Genomic DNA, 18,719 nt, shown 5'->3' with positions numbered 1-18,719 from the left:
TAGACTGAAAATATTTACAAGACTGCATGATAAACTAGAAACTTGTACTTAATGTACTATGAGCTTCTATAAAAAATAAGAGAAACAGAAACGTGATAGAAAATAGGCAAAGCTTGCAATTAAGCAAGATACATATGATGGAATGCAGATGGCCAATACAAATGAATGAAATATAGGAAAAAGGTTCAACTTCTTTAATAAAAGAAATACAAGTTAAAATGAAATTGAAATTATTATTAAAATTAAAAACAGACAATAAGCTCCATTGCTGGCCATGGTATGGGTAAACAGATACTGTCTTACATTGCTTATGGGCGTGTGAATTGCTATAACCTTTTTGGGAGAAGCTATTGAAATATACTTATCTATCTGTGTAGATAGAACTGTATACATTTTTGTTTGTTTTGATTTCATGCAATTCAATGTGCAATTTTTCTGTTTTTTTTTTTGTTGTTGTTATTTAATTATGTTCCCAGAAAAGAAATTCTTTCTCTTGTTGGGCTTGGGATACAGTTATTTTTCTTTTTCTGAGCTGTTAAGCAATTAGAAAATCTTTTTAAATGGAAAATTTTGATACACATGATGATTTGTATCATTAAACTTGAAAGCAGATAACTTTATTTTGTTCACCAAGAAATGTTTCAGTAAGACTGTTTTTGACAAGATATCTCAAACCATCCAAATACAAAATCTTAAATAGCTTTAAAAGAATTGTGAATAAAAACAATGATAGCAAAAACAATAATAAGGTTCAATATAAAACTTTTTGTTGACATTTTGGGATTCTAGATATGGTTTATTTGTGATCACATGAAATTAAAGATGATTAGTTAATATTTAGGACATTATTTCTTCATTGTCTTTATTTCTTCATTGAAGCCATGTGGCTTATATTTTATTTAGCAGAACATTTCAATATTATTTTTACTTTTGAATGCTTGTAGAACATTTATTTAAATTAACATAAAAGAATCCCTAAGGGAAGGAAAAGTTAAAATACTAATATCGATACAAACTAATATAAAATATTATAAGATCAGAAATCTCTAGTCTTTTGGGGGCCACGTGTATCTGTTTAGTTGTCTACTTGACCTCGTATGAGATTTTGTCCCTTATTTTACCTCTTCTCTTCATTGCAAAAAAACCCCCACAAATTCTCTATAGGGTTTATCTTAGTCTCCGAAGAAATAAAAAGGGTAGCAGAAAATGGGTGAGATGGAGTGGGAGGTAAAATTAGAATAGTTTCAATCAGTGAAAATCTTGAAAGTACTTTAGTGAGAGAACTATAAACAAAATAAAAATATGATAGTGCATAATCCTATATGACTCTAATTACTCAATTTATTCATAACTATAATAAAAATTTAACCCTGTGTATAATTATTTAATGTATATTTAAAGTGTAAACATTGATATTAAAATCAAGAAGAGCAGTGTACTTTCCTATGATCTGAATAGTTCCGGAGCATTATAGGGTTATTTCAGTAAGCCCTGTAATAGTCTACCATCTTCCCACATCTAACATTGGGTTCAGTGTACACCAGCAGATACTTTTTTGGTCATGCAGTTTAGCATTTATTGTGAATCTTAGACCTAAGGCCATGTCATGGCCTCCAGAATTATGCTGTGTCCCTTTGGGGAGGTAGGGACTCAGGTTGGTTGGAGTAACCCAACAATAAGAAGAAGCACTCAAGTTTCTAAAGGGTTTTTTTGTTATTTAAAAGTCAGTCTCTCTTGCTCTTTCTCTCCACTACTCTTGATTTTAGAGGTTTCAAATAGTCTTTCTACACTGAAAGAGTGGTCCATAGACCAGCAGCAGTATCTCTCAGGAGATTATTAGAGCTTCAGCCTCTCAGGTCCCACTGCAGACCTACTGAATCGGAATCTGCATTTTAACAGGATCTCCATGTGATTCACATGCACGTCCAAGCTCGAGGAGCCTGCCATATGGGATAGGTTGACACTAGGCTGAAATTATTATCTATACTCCTGGAATGACTGGTTAGTTTTCCAAACCCATTTACATTCCATAGCTCTTTGAAAGATCCCAACGCACCTCATATTCCTGTTGGAAGCTTCTAGCTTCTATATGCCTTGAGTAGAGAAGATTGTTCATATTATAACAGCGTGGGTCATGGGCAATATTATTTCCATTTATTGGTTACCTACTATTTGTTGGGCATGGTGCAGAATGTCTTGTCTATATTTTCTCATTTAATCCTCAACAACTCGACAAAAGAGGTTTTAGTAAGCCAATTTATAGAAAAGAATACTAGGGCTCAGGGAAGGGGTTGCTTGCAGAAGTTTAGATATGTTAGTGCTGAAATTCAAACCCAAGTTGGTCTCACCAAAGTCCATGCTCTGCACCTCCCCAACGTTTTAAAACAGTGCCAAGTTGCTGCTGTGCTGCCATGTTCCACGTGCAGGAAGGAAGTGCATGCAATAGTCTCCTATTTGTCTGGAACAGAAAAGAAACCTGTGTTAAGAGATTGATATTTATGGTGGCTATGATTTCCCCTCTTTCTTGACACATAACTGTTTAGTATAATATTCCTTAAGTTTGTAAGATCTTCGCATAATTTTGTGGATTTTTTTTCCTTGCAAATGTGAGGGAAGAGAATTCATAGTTTTGTTTAAATCAACTTCTCAAAAAAAGTCCACGACCCGCAAATTGTTAAGAACGATCACCCTACTCAGGCTGTATCCTGACGGAATTGGATGTTGGAATTCCCACCTGTCTGCTGGCATTATCGACCTCCTCTCTACCTTTAGACTTTCCCTGCACCTACCTCCTTAACCACTCCTTCTCAATCCTGGAAGGGCATCAGAATCACCTCTAGATCCTTTAAAAAATACATGTGTTCAGGCCCCTTCTCAGACCTTTTGAAGTATGATCTTTGGTAACGGAGCTCAGAAATCTGTATGTATAGGAAGTCCACAAGTGATTCTGACCTACAGAGCTGTTAAGTCAGCACACTTTTCTTTAAAATCTTTGAAAAAAGAGGATACTTCATGCATGCCCTGGTATGGAGTAATCTCCTGGAGGGAGACCTGGAGTAGACTCAGTCCTCCCACAGGTGAGTCATCACCAGCTAGGTATTGAGGCAGCACACAGACCAGACTCCATTTGGCCCTTTACTCATCTTTGAAGATTCTACTATGTTGCCCACTTCTGCTGAGACTGGTATATATTTAGCACTGCAAGTCTTTAGTTATGATATTGCAAAAAATAACATCTTGAAGATGTTTTGACAAATAAATTTGACTTTTCAGTTATTCCTGAGAGAGTTAAAAAGAAAGTTCCAAGGAGTTTCTGGGGAGAGATTGTTCAGCTAAGCTTTTACATTGTTGATTTTGCTTTAGGTAGTTACTTGTGCTACTACTTTATCTGCTTATTAGCAAATTGAAGTTTTTCTTCTTCATTCATCCTTGTCTGCTAGAAATGCTTGTCATATTCCACCCGTACAGGTTCTGATGACTTCACTTTACTCATCCTCTCAAATATTCATCTTTGAAGTAAGATGAGCTCTTTATTCATGGGCATAAAGAGAAATGATTGGTAGAAATGGACTCGTGCTTTTCCATTACATTTCATAATCATGTCTTAGTTCACTATGATGATCCACCATTTTCTCTGTTTCAGAGAACTATCATAATTGTCAACTATCATGTATCGAGGGCTATGATTTGTATAGGACAAGTTTAGAAGCTTGAGTACCAATAGTTTGTCAAAGGTCCTGTTTCAGTGGAATCATAGGATGTTTTAAGAGACCATCCAGTCCAACCTCTATACCGTATCTGAGATAGCTTTGTGCCTTCCAGGGGAATTAATGACTTCATTGCAACCATTCTGTCTTCCGAGAGCTCTAGCCGAAAGAAGGTTTGTTCTTCAGCTGTATAAAATGCTCTCTCTCTGAACCTTCTAGTTTCGATTCTAGTTTTGTCCTTGGACTTTTACAGAGTCAAATCCTTCCCCACATAACAACCTTAGGAAACTTAAACTTCAACCTTCAGAAACTTGACGCTGCATCTAAATTTCTCAAGCTACAAAAAGAGTTCCTCATAAGCATTGTTTTCCAGAATAAACATACCAGTCACAACCAAATACGTTAGTGAGAGAGTTGGCAAAGACCTGAATCATAATCACTTGTCTGAAACTGGGTCCTTTCCTGTTTCCTCTCTTCTAGTGCCAGTTCATTTAATTCTGTTCCTGGCCTCTTAGATAAATTTAACTTTACATTTTATTTTATTTGATAAGAATACTGGTGAAAGACAGCAGAATCTTTTAAGAGAGTTATCTAAAATAACTAGAAATTAATATTTTTGAAGGATGCTTTAAGGTCCAAAAGCCACCTTTAGTAAATGAGTGTACAAAGGCATCCTGCCAAGCATTTGGGGAGATCCATAACTGTTGCAGTGCTTTAAAGTAATTCTGTGATTAGTATTACAGAAAGATAATCTATCATGAAACTACATCATTAAAATAATCTCTGCCATATCTCATTTCTGTATTAAAAGTTCTCTGTGTTCACTTCAAGATGCTCTTAAAGATTTTTCTGAATCTAAAGGCTTTTGTAGGCAGTCTCTCCTCAGTAATTATAAAGTGTTTCATGTTACTAATTTTAATTAAAAAATTTTTTTTAAATTTATTTTATTTATTATTTTTGGCTGCATTGGGTCTTCGTTGCTGTGCGCGGGCTTTCTCTAGTTGCGGCGAGCGGGGGCTACTCTTTGTTGTGGTGCGCGGGCTTCTCACTGCAGTGGCTTGTCTTGTTGTGGAGCATGGGCTCTAGGCGCGTGGGCTGCAGTAGTTGTGGCACATGGGCTCAGCAGTTGTGGCTCGTGGGCTCAGTAGTTTGTGGTACATGAGCTTAGCTGCTCTGCGGCATGTGGGATCTTCCCCGACCAGGGCTCAAACCCATGTCCCCTGAATTTGCCACAACTGTGCCACGAGGGAAGCCCCATGTTACTAATTTTAAATAACTGATTTCTGTGAGTGGGCACAGAAATTATATTGCCTTTTCCACTGTAAAGATAGCCTTATAGGTCAAGACTGTAGGAAGAACAGAGGAACTTTGAAAATGTGAAACTGCTGATAAATATTTTAGAAAAACTATTGACTAGGTTAAATTTTTTTCATTGATTTATTATGGGCAGATTTAGAGCAAAGGGTGATATAATCCAGTGCATTAGTCCCTTCTGGGATAATTAACTCAACCAAAAAAATTCCCCACTTCTCTCTATCTTCCCTTCCTCCTAGAATGAATGGATGATGGTGCAGTGCTTAGGAAAACAGCTCTGTATCAATACAAGAAAAAACCCAAACAAACCTCTTTTAATTCTTCCTGTATAAAATTAAACATAAAGAAAGACAGTAGAGTAGAGACTAATCTGATTATATTTCTTATCATGTGTTTGAAAAGTCTTCAAATATCCTAGACTTCAGATTTCCCTTCTGGAGAACTTATGAGGAAACTGGGAGCCATACATCCCAAATAATTGCTGTCCAGTGGTGTGCTAGAGTAGGCTTGTACTGGCTTAGGAGACCTATTTTTACTATTCAGTAAATTTGTGAGCTAATTGACCTCATATAGATAGCTTCAAATTGGCCATGGTAGGAGTATTTACACCATGGAAATTGGCATATGCTACAGATCAGAGCTGGTTGTTAAACATTTACCAGCTTCTCACTGTATCTGACATACTCATGTGAAAACAAACATTTTAATTAAAAAAAATTGAACGTATTCATTAATATTAGAACTCTTGTATTGTTTTATGGACTTGTATGGCTAGAAATATCTTCTGGTCTTTTGTTTACCCTCTTCAAGTAGAATATTACTAGAAACATTCTGGATGTCATATGTAAGAAAACTTTAAAATTATGTGTAATGGCTAATACATAATATTTTCAAAAACAATCCTGTAATGCATCTCTACAGAATAATTCTGTAATGTATTCTATATTGACTGCCCATTAAAAATCAGTTTTCCCTTTCAAGATGTCATTTAATTTAATTATTTAAAAATATTACTCTGAAGGAGGGAGTGAGGGGAGATAATATAATCTTCTAATTCTGTAATTTCTTCTGCAGCTGTTTTTTATACTTTTGCCTTTCCTTGGTTTCTCTTTCTCCCTTCCTTCTTTATTTGCTCCTCATCTCTTCTGTAGAAGAGGAATCATTTTTTATAAGCATACCCATTTCTTCCATTGTTTCTTTGGACCCTGAAGATTTCCATTTCTTTTAGGAATTTGCTCAGCATTTTAGGTTGCTAAGATGTGCTAAAACAGGAACCAATTTATGACGTATTTGTCCATGAGTTCTAGGAAACTTGCAGGGTTCATTCTGCAAGAATGATTTACAGGCTATAATATGTTAGAATGTCAAACAAGTGGAAACCATTACCAGCACTAATGTCTTGACCCCAGTTTCACAACTGAGGGAGGAACGTCATCGATTAAAAGGTCCATCTGTTCCAAAGGTGTGTTTGACTTGCTTGCCCAGTGTTTTGTGAATCAAGTCAGTTCAGTGACTGTGCTGCTTGCGTAACTGCTTATCAGTTTCTCAAAATCATTGGTTATGAGAGCATTTTACCATGATATCTTTGAGAAATGGGGTTTTGTTTTTAGATGCTATAGTTGTTCAGCAATGTGTTTAGTATATTACATGTGCCAGGAACATATATTTTGAAATTGTCCCTAGCTCTAAGAATTATGTAATCAGTGAGTTAAGTATATACACTTCGAATGAGTTAGTGAACTTACATTTTGGCAATAATTTGATGTTGGAGGATTCATCTCAGTGTGAGTTTCATCTCTATTTACAGGATGAAAGATGAAGGGTTCTGTTACTATGATCAAGTTCTTTCTTAAAATACCCTTAATCTATTTATATTTTCTAAATAATGATGCTATACCTCTTAGATAGAACTTCACAGTTTACCACCCACTTTCACATTTATCTCATTTTCCATTAGATATTTTCCCTCTGCAGTTTTCTTCCCATATAAGGTCATTGAATAATTGACTCTGAGATGTGAAAGGGACCTTAAATTTATCTGATCAATTACTCTACCCAATAGTCAGCCTGTCTGTTAGCTATTTCGAGGAGGAGAAAATATTAGAGAGACTAATTGGGTCAAATAAGGAGGTGAAAGTAAATTTTGCTTTTTGTGGGAAAGGCAGACAGTATTATTTTTTTACTTTTGCCCCTTTATTTGATCATTTTTTTCAGGATCAGCCTATTGAGTATGGATTCTGCTTCAGCGTCTCTGGTCACTTTGAGACCATTAATTCTCCCACTTGGGGGCTTTGCCAGTCTGCTGTCAGCTGCAGACTTGCCTCAAATGCTGAGCCTAAGGGTGTGGGGTTCTGGGGTGTAAAATACTTATGTTTTATTTTTAAAGCAATAGAAATTAATTCCTCCCTCCCTCCCTCCCTCCCTCCCTTCCTTCTTTCCTTCCTTCCTTCCTTCCTCCCTCCCTCCCTCCCTCCCTCCCTTCTTCCCCTCCCCATCTCCCTCCTTACTGATTTAGTTATTTCAAATTACATCAATACACAACGGGCAAATTAAGAGTTACAACAAGTATGGAATTTAAAATTATTTGCTTGCTCCAGGTGGGGATTTATTATTTCTGACTTCAATAAAAGTTTGGATCTTATGTTTAAAAAGTCTTATAAGTTATTCTTATCTTGTTCTGATGAAGAAAATACAGATCCACTCAGGTACATTGATTGTTGTACGGCACAGATGAGGAAGATAGAAACGCAGCCCAGCCAGGCTGAATGTGGTTTGTGAGTTGATTGTCTTTTAATGCTAGCTTGACTGATGACTGTGTGCCATGTGAAGTGACTGGAAAACTGATAGTTACACAAAACTGTGGAAAAATTGGTGCAACAGGGAAACTGTACTTCCTGAGCCAATGTGATGCAGGCTGTGCAAGTGTGATTCCTCAGGAACAGGGTAACTACTTCGTAAAAAAGATAGTGAGGAAAGTAAGATGAAGGTAAAAACAACTGTCCCCCAGTGTACTATGAAGAGTGCCTGCTGCCTTTTCCTCCCGTTGCCAGGAGAGAGATGAGCCAGTGCCTGGGTACATGTGCGTCACCAGTTATAAACACAAGGAATGATGTCTTGGTTAAACCTGGCATCTGGTCCACGCAGACACTATAAACAGGAATGCATATGTCATCCTGTTGTAAACTCCATCTTTATAGCCACAGAAAAGAAAATTAAGTGCTGAGGAAAAGCTGTCACCCCTTTGTTAACCAAATCGAAAGTAAATTGACAGTGAGAGGCTTATTCCAAAACCTTCCATTTTATCTCTATTTCTGGATTAAACATTATGAAGGCAAAGTCTTTTCAGAACCCTTTGTTTAGACCTTACAACAAAAATAGCCTTAGGGAAGTGCATGCCTGGAGAGCTTTATGGTTCTCTGTGACCATGGAGATTAATCTTTTTGGGAAATCAGCTATCCACAACACTGCTGCCTTCCTCCCCAAAGAATTTCCATTCCTGTCTGAGAATGCGGGATGGGGCAACAAGCACTGAGGACTCGGGGTGCGCAGCCTCCCTGACACTGCCTCAGGCCCCCTTCAGTTATTCAGTTATTCCCTTCACTGTTCCAGAAAGGAACATCTCAAGGGGAAGCTCTACTCTCAGCTATGCTGCTGGGAGCATGGGATTTAGGAAAAGACCATTCCTCTATTCATTTAGTCATGAATTTATTTAACTGATGTATCTGTGCTCTCACTGCATAGATGCCAGGCACAGGTGATACACACATGAGTTGACATAGACACCATCCCACTACATACAGTGTGGGATGGGGATTAAGCACATAATCACACTGATTAATGTACATTTTCCAACTGAGGTATTAAAAATAACAGAGGAACTGGACTTGGATGAAAGATACTCTAAGGAAACCATAGTTATCCGTGATCAGAGGGATGAGAGGGCAAAATATATGTGAGGAGTAGACAGCATCACAGAAGAGCCCTGTGCTGAAGGAGGTGTGGCTGGAAGACTGGAGAGGAGATGGTGCCTCAGGAGATGAGAGGTCCTCAGGCCAGGCCCCTTGGGGGTTAGAGATCCTATTGTTCTTGTGAAAGTAAGGTTCTTGTCTCCTCACAGAAAGAATTCAGAAAGGAGACAGGGAGGTTAGGAAAGTAAAGTGAGAATTTATATAAGCAAGAATACGCTCTCAGAGGGAGAGTGGGCAGACAGGTAAGGAGCTGCCCTGGGTTTCTTTGGCAAGCCAGTTATGAGGACCATACAAATGAAGGGGTGGAATTTCACTGGGGAAGGAGAGGTTTGGGGGTTGTCTTCCCTGATTTTCATCCCAGCTCCACCTTCCCAAGGGGAGGAGGGATTTCTGTCCTTATTTAGCTTTGATTGGAAGTGTCATAGCTTTGGTGTGTGATGGGAATTTCTTATCTGCAAGGCTAATTTTATTGTAATGAGAGCATAATGAGCAACAGGTTACATTCAGACACTGGAGATTCCTGCCTTTTCCCACCTTTCTTTGTCTGTTTCCAGGACACTTACAACCCCAAAATGTGTGGTTTCCTTTCAGTCTGGAAGTTCCTGCTTTTCTTTATCTGCCCGTGAACCCGCACTGTTTGCAAGAGGCGTGGTTTCCTGCCACCTGGCCCCTGCCCCCCTTTCTCTGCTCACACCTAGTTACCTGCCTGCTCTAACACTATGGAGAACTTTGGTGTTTATGGTGAAGGCCAGTGGGAAGTTAGCTGATGGATTTTCAGGTAGAGGGAACTATCTTTTGAAAAGATAACTCTGGCTTTGGGAGGATAAAGGGCCAGAGAGAGGCCAGAGAGGTGGTGGTAACATTTCATTTTGGAGCCTTGAAGCTGGTTGGTTGTGGATCCAAAGTTCCTGCATGGTTGCCTCCCTCATAAACACTGTTCGCATGTCAGCACCCTCCTCCAGACCCTGTGTTCCCTGAGTTCAGGAATGCTGCTTTACTTGCTTTCGGGGTCCCTGTAGTGTCTGACACTGGGCTTTGCATACATTCAACAAAGGCTGTATTTAAACTGTGGCTCTTCCCCAACTCACAAGACGTGTCAGTCACCTTAAAAGATCACAGCCCTTCTGTATTCTGGTGACAGTATTATCTAGCGATCTAATTTGTTCCTTAAGACAGAGGAAGTATATAAAAATACACTTTCCTTTTCTTTTGCTAACTCATATATGCCTTGTACTTTATTTCCACACGTTAATATCTTCTATAAAATGACCTTTAGAGTCTATCTTTATGTCAACCTAAAGCATTGCTAGTGTCATTACTACCTCCTTACAAATATAATAGACATATTGGGGAGATTGGTTCCTGAGACTTCCTACAGAGCAGGAAGCAAAACCACATTGGAAGTTTTCTGACTCTGGAAACATAAATAAATAAAGCAGTGATATGGAGTGGTACGGCCTGTGGCAGACTGGAAAAAGCACGCTCTATCCCAAGCATTCAAATTCAAACACAAGATAGTCTCTGATAGCCAAACAAAACACTGGGATGCTAAGTTTAGCTGCGTGACTATGAGTTTGCTATTCCTCCTTCAAGTGATTAAAGAATTTTAGTTTTTCAATCCAGAGGAATAATAGGAAATTTCAATGTGCTCACGTACTCATTATGAGTTGTGGGCCAAGCTCTTTTGAGTGACGAAAGCTCCAAAATTGTGTTGGGGTAAAGCAGCAGGACCAGAAAGCCTCCACCACTGCAATCTTCTCTAATAACTTTGGGAGGCAGGCTTCTGAGACCCCACTGGCTTCCTGGTCTCTTGCTTTCTTCCATAGTGGACTGGTGCAGTGTCCCCTGTGCCTCAATCCCACTAACACACACACTGAAGGGGTGAGTTTGACAGAAAGGAGGAAGATTATTATGACTTGAAATCAGAAGCAAAGAAAACATCTCTTCCCACATGCATACCTTTGGCGCGTGTCTCTGGAGGTGATTTAAGTGAGGCTTTCTTTCCCTCTAAGTGAAAAATGAGGGACATATAAATACAGCCCTGACCCTGCTCCCACCTGATCCTTAGATTAAGATTAGCTTCAGCTCAGGCTGAGAGGTCACACAGGACATGGTTTCTGCAGCTGGCGGTCACTCAAATCACACACCCAGAAATCTCATGCAAAGAATATTTAGGTAACATATTTCTAAGAGAAGGATAATTCCAACTTCTTTTTTTTAACCAGGGGTGGGCAGTCCTAGTGATTTTGTAAATGGGAGGATCTTGTTCACTGCAGAAATTGGGTCTTTTGGATGGATGAAGCAGAAAGGAGCAGAACAATAGGATTAATTAAGATTATTTTGGATTTTGGGGGCCGGGTGCGGAGGTGATTGCACACTCAGGAGAGCGCGGCGGCAGGGGTGGTGTTGGCAGCGTTTGTGTGCTCGGGTGTGAATCGCCGAGGGAGGAGGCGGTGGAGGAAGAGGTGGCGGCGGTCGTAGTGGTGGCGGAGGAGGCGGGCACGAATCAGCTGCGGGCGGAGACATGGCCAACATCGCGGTGCAGCGAATCAAGCCGGAGTTCAAGGAGGTGCTGAAGAGCGAGGAGACGAGCAAAAATCAAACTAAAGTAGATCTTGTAGATGAGAATTTTACAGAATTAAGAGGAGAAATAGCAGGACCTCCAGACACACCATATGAAGGAGGAAGATATCAACTAGAGATTAAAATACCAGAAACATATCTATTTAATCCCCCTAAGGTCCGGTTTATCACTAAAATATGGCATCCTAATATTAGTTCCATCACAGGGGCTATTTGTTTGGATATCCTGAAAGATCAATGGGCAGCAGCAATGACTCTCCGCACGGTATTATTGTCATTAGAAGCACTACTGGCAGCTGCAGAACCTGAAGATCCACAAGATGCAGTAGTAGCAAATCAGTACAAACAAAATCCCGAAATGTTCAGACAGCTCGACTTGGGGCACATGTGTATGCTGGAGCACCAGTTTCTAGTCCAGAATACACCAAAAAAATAGAAAACCTATGTGCTATGGGCTTTGATAGGAATGCAGTAATAGTGGCCTTGTCTTCAAAATCTTGGGATGTAGAGACTGCAACAGAATTGCTTCTGAGTAACTGAGACATAGAGCTGCTGATATAGTCAAGCTTGACCCTTCTTGAGGAGCATCAACGTCTACTATTTTTAGGATTCTGCATAGATTTCTTTTAAACTGGCATTCTTGCCTAATGATGTTATCTAGGCACCATTGGAGACAAAATAATCTCTGCTCTGTAAATAAAGCTAATTAAACATCTCTGTAAATTAAAAAAAATTATTATTTTGCTGCCATGCTCTGCAATTTTATTACTCCTCCTAAAATGCATTGGGATAGGCAGCATGATTTATGTTTGAATTCTGGGGCCTTCAGCAAAATTTATCCTCTTTGGCTGCATTTCTACAATAATGATAATAAAACTATCTGTCTCCTGTATTTTAGTGGGCTGTTATAAAGAGAAAACTAGATTATGTATGGTAAAGCACCTTACAATGACAAGACAATGTGATGTAATAATAATAATATTAAAAAAAATAGCAAACACATAGCACTGTTTTTTGCCAGGCACTGTTCTAAGCACTGACACTCATTATTTAACTTTATAATAACCTTATGAGGTAGAATCTAGGATCTCATTTATAAATGGGGAAACAGAGCCACAGAAAACTGAAGTAACTACTTGAGGCCAGCCAGTAAGAATTGGTGCCAGGATTTGAAACTACCCAGACTGGCTCTAGAAGTTAATGCTTTTAGTCACTATGGTTTAAAAAAGAATGAAAAAAAAGTAGATTTTTAACTAAATGAGAAGACCAGCATTTGAATCCTGGGTTCATTGGCTGTGTAACTGAAGTCAAGCCTCTCAAGCAGTCTGAACTTTAGTTTGCTCACCTTAAAATACAGATGGGTAATAATACCTATTTTTAGCTATTTGGTGGGGACTAAATAAGAAAACATGAAAGTTCACTGTTTAATGGTAGGATGCACACGATGTACTATTATTAGTTATTGGGGGGGGTGTATATTTGTCTGCTCGGGCTGCCATAACAAAATACCACAACAGACACTTATTTTCTCACAGTTCTGGAAGATGGAAGTCCAAGGTCAAGGCACCTGCAGTGTTAGTTTCTGATGAGGCCTCTCTTCCTGACTTGCAGGCAGCTGCCTGCCTGAGGCGTCCTCATATGGCCTTTTATTCATGCATGTGGAGAGAGAGACAGAATCTTTGGTGTCTCTTCCTCTTCTTATAAGGACAACAATCCTTCTGGATTATGACCTCATTTAACCTTAATTACCTCCTTAAAGGTCTTATCTCCAAATACAGTCACATTGGTACTTAGGGCTTCAACCTATGATTTTGGGGGGCATAATTCACTGCATAACAAGTGGGAAGCTGGGGAGAGAGAACTAGAAGGACAGAGGGGCATTTGGAGTATTTTATTTTTGGCGCAGATTTCTTAGGCATCAGCTGTGGAGGGCAAAGAAGTTATCAGCTGTGTGTAATAAATTGGTAACTATACAATACTTTTTACACTATATGTCATTTGCCTTCTCTTTGGTGCGATAGAAAAAGTCTCCATACTATCTATTTTTGCGCTTTTAGGTGAGCCTGAATTTAAATACATTGGGAATATGCATGGCAATGAGGCTGTTGGGCGGGAACTGCTGGTTTTCCTGGCCCAGTACCTGTGCAACGAATACCAAAAGGGGAATGAGACAATCGTCCAGCTGATCCACAACACCCGGATCCACATCATGCCCTCCCTCAACCCTGATGGCTTTGAGAAGGCAGCATCTCAGGTGGGTGTGGGCCAGCTCACAACAGGGCATGCTTGCTTTTTTTTTATGGTTTGTACATATATGCTCACATATAAGGAATATACGCTCACATAAAGCTTACAGATAGTGCAGGGGCGGGTATAAGTGATATGGTGTTTAATTTGCTGGTAAGGAAAAAGTGCAGAAGGTAAGGGATGGTGGGCGAGGGTTTCTTCAGCAGAGATTGTGAATGAGAGATTTTGTTAGTCAATATTAAATTAATGTTTTGTTTTCGTTGTTAAATGAATCATATTTATTCATTCATGTGTGTGACTAGGTAAATTTCTTCCTAAAAATCTAGAAGTTTGAAAACTATCTACTGGCATGTATTGAAGAGTGAGGCCATTGCTGTCTCTGAATGAGGCGATATCATAGCGCCCTCTACTGAAATCAAGGAATGAGGATTTTTGGCCAATGTTTCACTGATGTTTAATCCTTATCTATATGTGATGTGTAAAGTAAAAACAAACAAACAAATCAAAACAAAACCCTCCTATCTACAAATCAAAATTTAATACATTTTAACTGTTAGAGAAGCTGGGAAGTAATTATGTTTTCACAGTTAAGTGTGCTCCCTTTTTGTTTAGACAGGGATGGAGGATATTTTATTTTCTATAGTTTGAAATAATTTTCTTATTTTACGGGAACATATTAAAGCATATATTTAATATGTTAATCTATAGTTAAGAAGTTGTTTTGTACCTTAAAAATAAAAGATCAAGTGACCAGACAGTGAATTTCTGTAAGTATAATATTGATATAATTTCTAAAGTTATGAGAGAAAAATTCTAGTAACATAGAGAATTAAATTATTGACTATTAAGGTGATATTCAGAACTGTAAGACAGGATAGACAAAAAACTGTCATTGCTATTTTCTGTCTTATAGGTTTTGATTCCTCACAGTCTAAGGTATCTGAGTTTACATGACTTTAAGAATATGGGCATTATCTCTATATTAGAGATCTAGTAAAATTTAACAGTAAAACAAGAAAATCTACATTATGGAATATAACTGAATATTCTGGAAATTTATTAAATTTCCAGATTATATCATTAGTGAAATGAAAGGTTTCAAATTGAACAAAAAATTTTCAACTTACAAAGTTGAAACAAAAGTTCTAGAGCTCATATATTTTCATGAAGACGGTAAGAGAGAGGTATATTATTAATATGTAAACAATTCATGTTAAACTCATTTTAAGCATCTAACCTTCTTTAGTAATTTATTCTTTTGAATATTTAGAAGTAGTTGCTGTGGTTTTCAGAGGCAGTGAGTATTTTACTTAAACCAAGTACAGAGTGGCATGCTGTGAGATGGCATGCCATCTACTACTAACACACATGGACTTTTTTTGCAGTTTGATGTTGAATATCTTTTAAATAAAATTATTATTGACATGTAAAATATTGTTCGTTGAGAATATTTTCAAAATATCCATAATATATACTTTAAACCTGATACTTTCATGTGTATATCAGTAAGATAGTGAAAATGCCATTGTAGGAGGATATTGTTGAAATGAATAATCTTAATAAATTATTTTAAAAACCATTAATGAAGACTTTAAATAGATGGTAACAATAATAATAAATAACTGATGATTTTCCTCTGATTTTTTTTTTTCAGCCTGGTGAGCTGAAGGACTGGTTCGTGGGTCGAAGCAATGCCCAGGGAATAGATCTGAACCGGAACTTTCCTGACCTGGACAGAATAGTTTATGTTAATGAGAAAGAAGGTGGTCCAAATAATCATCTGTTGAAAAATCTGAAGAAAATTGTGGATCAAAACACAAAGGTAAAGAACATGTATGGTTTTCCTGGGTTCTGTCCTCCAGCCTAAGGAAAGATGTCTATTATCTTCATCACAATGAAGGACACAGGAGTGTTGTGAAAGCTTGTATGGGATAGTTCACTATGGCTGTGAAAGTCAAGGCTGGGATGCCTGGGGCCTGGAAACTAGTCCTGCCCCTAGAAGTGGTCAGGGGTTTAGGGAGTGGGAAGCAGGGACAGGGGTAGGAGGGAGAACCCACTTGTCTAGAAAGTCTTTTTGGCCTCTTTAGAGGCCCTTTATCAGCACATCTGATTAGCAACTCCTACAGCATTCCACCTTGTTGAACTTTTTCTTATTTTCCAGAACTTTCTCCTCTTCTGCCTTGCACAACTGCACTTCCTCCTACCTCTTCTAGTACCTTTCAAACCACTCCTCAGTTTCTTTCCCTGCTCCTTCTGCCTTGGCCTAAATGCTGGCCTTCAGGGTCTCATCTGCTACCCTCCTGTCTCTCCTTGGGTTTCCATCCTCTCCTGGACCTTCAGTGTTGTCCATTATACAAATTCTCCCAGATCTCTTTTGCCTGCTCACGGAGTCCCTTTATCTGGTGGCACCTGGGGCCTCAAGCTCAGCATGACCAGAAATAAATCATTCCCTAAGGAAACACTATTCTCTCATTTACTTGATCGTCAAAGCCTTGATTTTTCCGTCTCTGTCACCACTCACCACACATGTAACCAGATCTTGGCGATTTGGCCTCCTGACACCTTTCAGCCTCTCCTTCCTCTGCCAACTCAGGCCCTGTGGTTTGCTCTGACGAGGAAGGGAGCCCCCATTCCTGTTTGGGGTTCAGCCTCTCCCAGCTCCATTCAGTCTTCTCAAATTCCTCCAGAGTGATCTTCATACACAAATTATTGCTCTATTGCTGAAAAACCCTAACCTTGCTGGGTCTCCACCGCCCAGAGGATAAAGGAAAAGACTCAAAATGTCAGAATAGTTTGATGGTTTAGTGTGGAGGCTCTGGAGGCAGCCACTTTGCTTCAAATTCTGGTTCTGTCCTTGCTGTGTGAGTTTTGCAAAGTTCTGTAACCACTGTGTGCTTCCTCTCCTTCATCCGAAGTGTGGACGTGACAATAGCATCCAGCCCATAGTGAGGTTATGAGGATTGGATGAGCCAGTACATGTGAAGTGCTGGAGGCCAGGACCTGGAATTGTTACTGCTGTGTCAGCGTCATTGCTCAGTGCTCTGTTACGGACCACAAGGTCAGATGGATGCACACACCCACTAAACACTGGGTTTGAACACTATTTTCAGTTCCACAGAGGGGAGGCGAGCCCATCACAGAGGAACGGCAAGGACTGCTGGGGGCAGCCCCCACTGCGTCTTGTGTCTTTCCAGGCAATTCAACTCTGGCTTATCAGCTTCTTCTAGTATTTTTCCTAAGTGAGAGCTTGGAAAAGACGGTGTCTCCATTTTATTACAGTTCCAGGGCCATCCAAGTTTCCCTTGGCTGCTGGCAGCTGCCAGCTCAGCCACTCTTTAATCTGGCTTTGATATGCCATGTACTCCATAAGCATACTGTCTTCTACTAACTTTATGTTCACAGTGCTCTTCCCTTTCCTTCCATGTCACCTCCTCTGTGAAGCCTTCCTCTCCTCCTCCAGACAGATCCTGTTGAGCCTGCCTTTATGTTCTTTATATATATTTCCAGTCTGGTGCTTATAGTTGTATAGAACTTTATAGATGTTATATTATTATTTGTTTACACAGCTGTTTTTCTTTGTGATTCTAGATTTCAGTCCCTTGATTACAGGAATTAGAATTCCTATTTGAGTCTGACTCATAGTAGGCTTGAAGCCTATTATGAATGAGTGCAGTCCAGCCTGGCAAGCAGATCGCAACACCAGCTGCTGGAGTTCCAGACACGCACTCAGCACGTGGCTGGGACACTGTGTAGAGGATCCAGGAGAGAGGGAGTCTCAGCTTATTGGTCTAAAATTCTTCAAATTCTTCTGCCTGTATTTAAAGTTCATCCCAGAAACCTGGACTGAGCCTATAAGTGGGGACTGGTCTGTGAAAAGGGCTGCCAGGGGTTGAGGATTTTGGCAGAACTTGATAAGTGACTCACTTAAACACTCCTGTTTCTTATTTTTTTTAAAATTAATTAATTAATTAATTTATTTTTGGCTGTGTTGGGTCTTCGTTTCTGTGCGAGGGCTTTCTCTAGTTGCGGTGAGCGGGGGCCACTCTTCATCACAGTGCGCGGGCCTCTCACTGTCATGGCCTCTCTTGTTGCAGAGCACAGGCTCCAGACGCGCAGGCTCAGTAGTTGTGGCTAACGGGCCTAGTTGCTCCACGGCATGTGGGATCTTCCCAGACCAGGGCTCGAATCTGTGTCCCCTGCGTTGGCAGGCAGATTCTCAACCACTGTGCCATCAGGGAAGCCCCAACACTCCTGTTTCTGAGTCACAGATTTGCAGTTTCTCAGCCCCTAAACCATCTTTCCCTGGAGAAGGGAGAGCTGGAAAAGCAAAGGGCAGGGGTAATTAGAGGGGAAAAGAGGGTAGTCTTGTGTGATGACCTGTGAGGCCTAAGACTGAAATGAAAAACTGTTCTGGAAGCCCAGTGTGGGTATCAGCCCAAACTTTCCCCCTTGCCCATGCTGTCTGTTAAAACTAAGAAATGAGAGAAAGAATTCCTGTCACCTATCATAGAAGAATTGTGAAATAAACTCACGTTGACAGGATATGAGATTAGCAGCCTTCATGTAAGTGCCTTCATTTTCAGCCAGCACTGCCTTCCTCTTCCTCAATGGGACTTGTATAATATTTATATTAGATGTTTTCATATTTCTAGTTTAAGCAATACTTTTTAAAAATGATGTTTGTTCAAGGCACTTTAAAAAAATTAGACCTTTTATTTTAAATAGTCTCAATGTCAATACTTTTTCTGGGTAAAGGTAAAATTAAAAAAATGCATAAAAATTAAATTTTAGTCTCTTTTCTGGAACAGAAGTAAGATTTGTTTACATTTTACTAAATCTTCAGTAAACCTGCTTAAATCACGGGATGATATTGCCCATGTCTGGCTCATCCCCTTTTTCC

The 18,719-nt window shown here is 39.4% G+C and overlaps 1 protein-coding gene and 1 pseudogene across 1 annotated transcript in view; both read left to right on the top strand.

Annotated features, from left to right (window-relative positions):
• CPE (carboxypeptidase E) overlaps positions 1 to 18,719 on the top strand; it is a 108,391-nt gene that overhangs the window by 64,982 nt on the left and 24,690 nt on the right. The window contains exons 2-3 of the mRNA XM_049709112.1: positions 13,630 to 13,826; positions 15,474 to 15,641. Of these exons, the coding sequence (XP_049565069.1) occupies positions 13,630 to 13,826; positions 15,474 to 15,641 (365 nt within the window). The remainder of the gene's footprint in view (positions 1 to 13,629; positions 13,827 to 15,473; positions 15,642 to 18,719) is intronic.
• LOC101289122 (ubiquitin-conjugating enzyme E2 K-like) lies at positions 11,464 to 12,239 on the top strand (annotated as a pseudogene).

Source organism: Orcinus orca, chromosome 4, assembly GCF_937001465.1.
Source record: "Orcinus orca chromosome 4, mOrcOrc1.1, whole genome shotgun sequence".
Classification (NCBI taxonomy): domain Eukaryota; kingdom Metazoa; phylum Chordata; class Mammalia; order Artiodactyla; family Delphinidae; genus Orcinus; species Orcinus orca.
The sequence above is the reverse complement of the archived record's forward strand: the minus strand, read 5'-3'. Positions and strand labels throughout refer to the sequence as shown.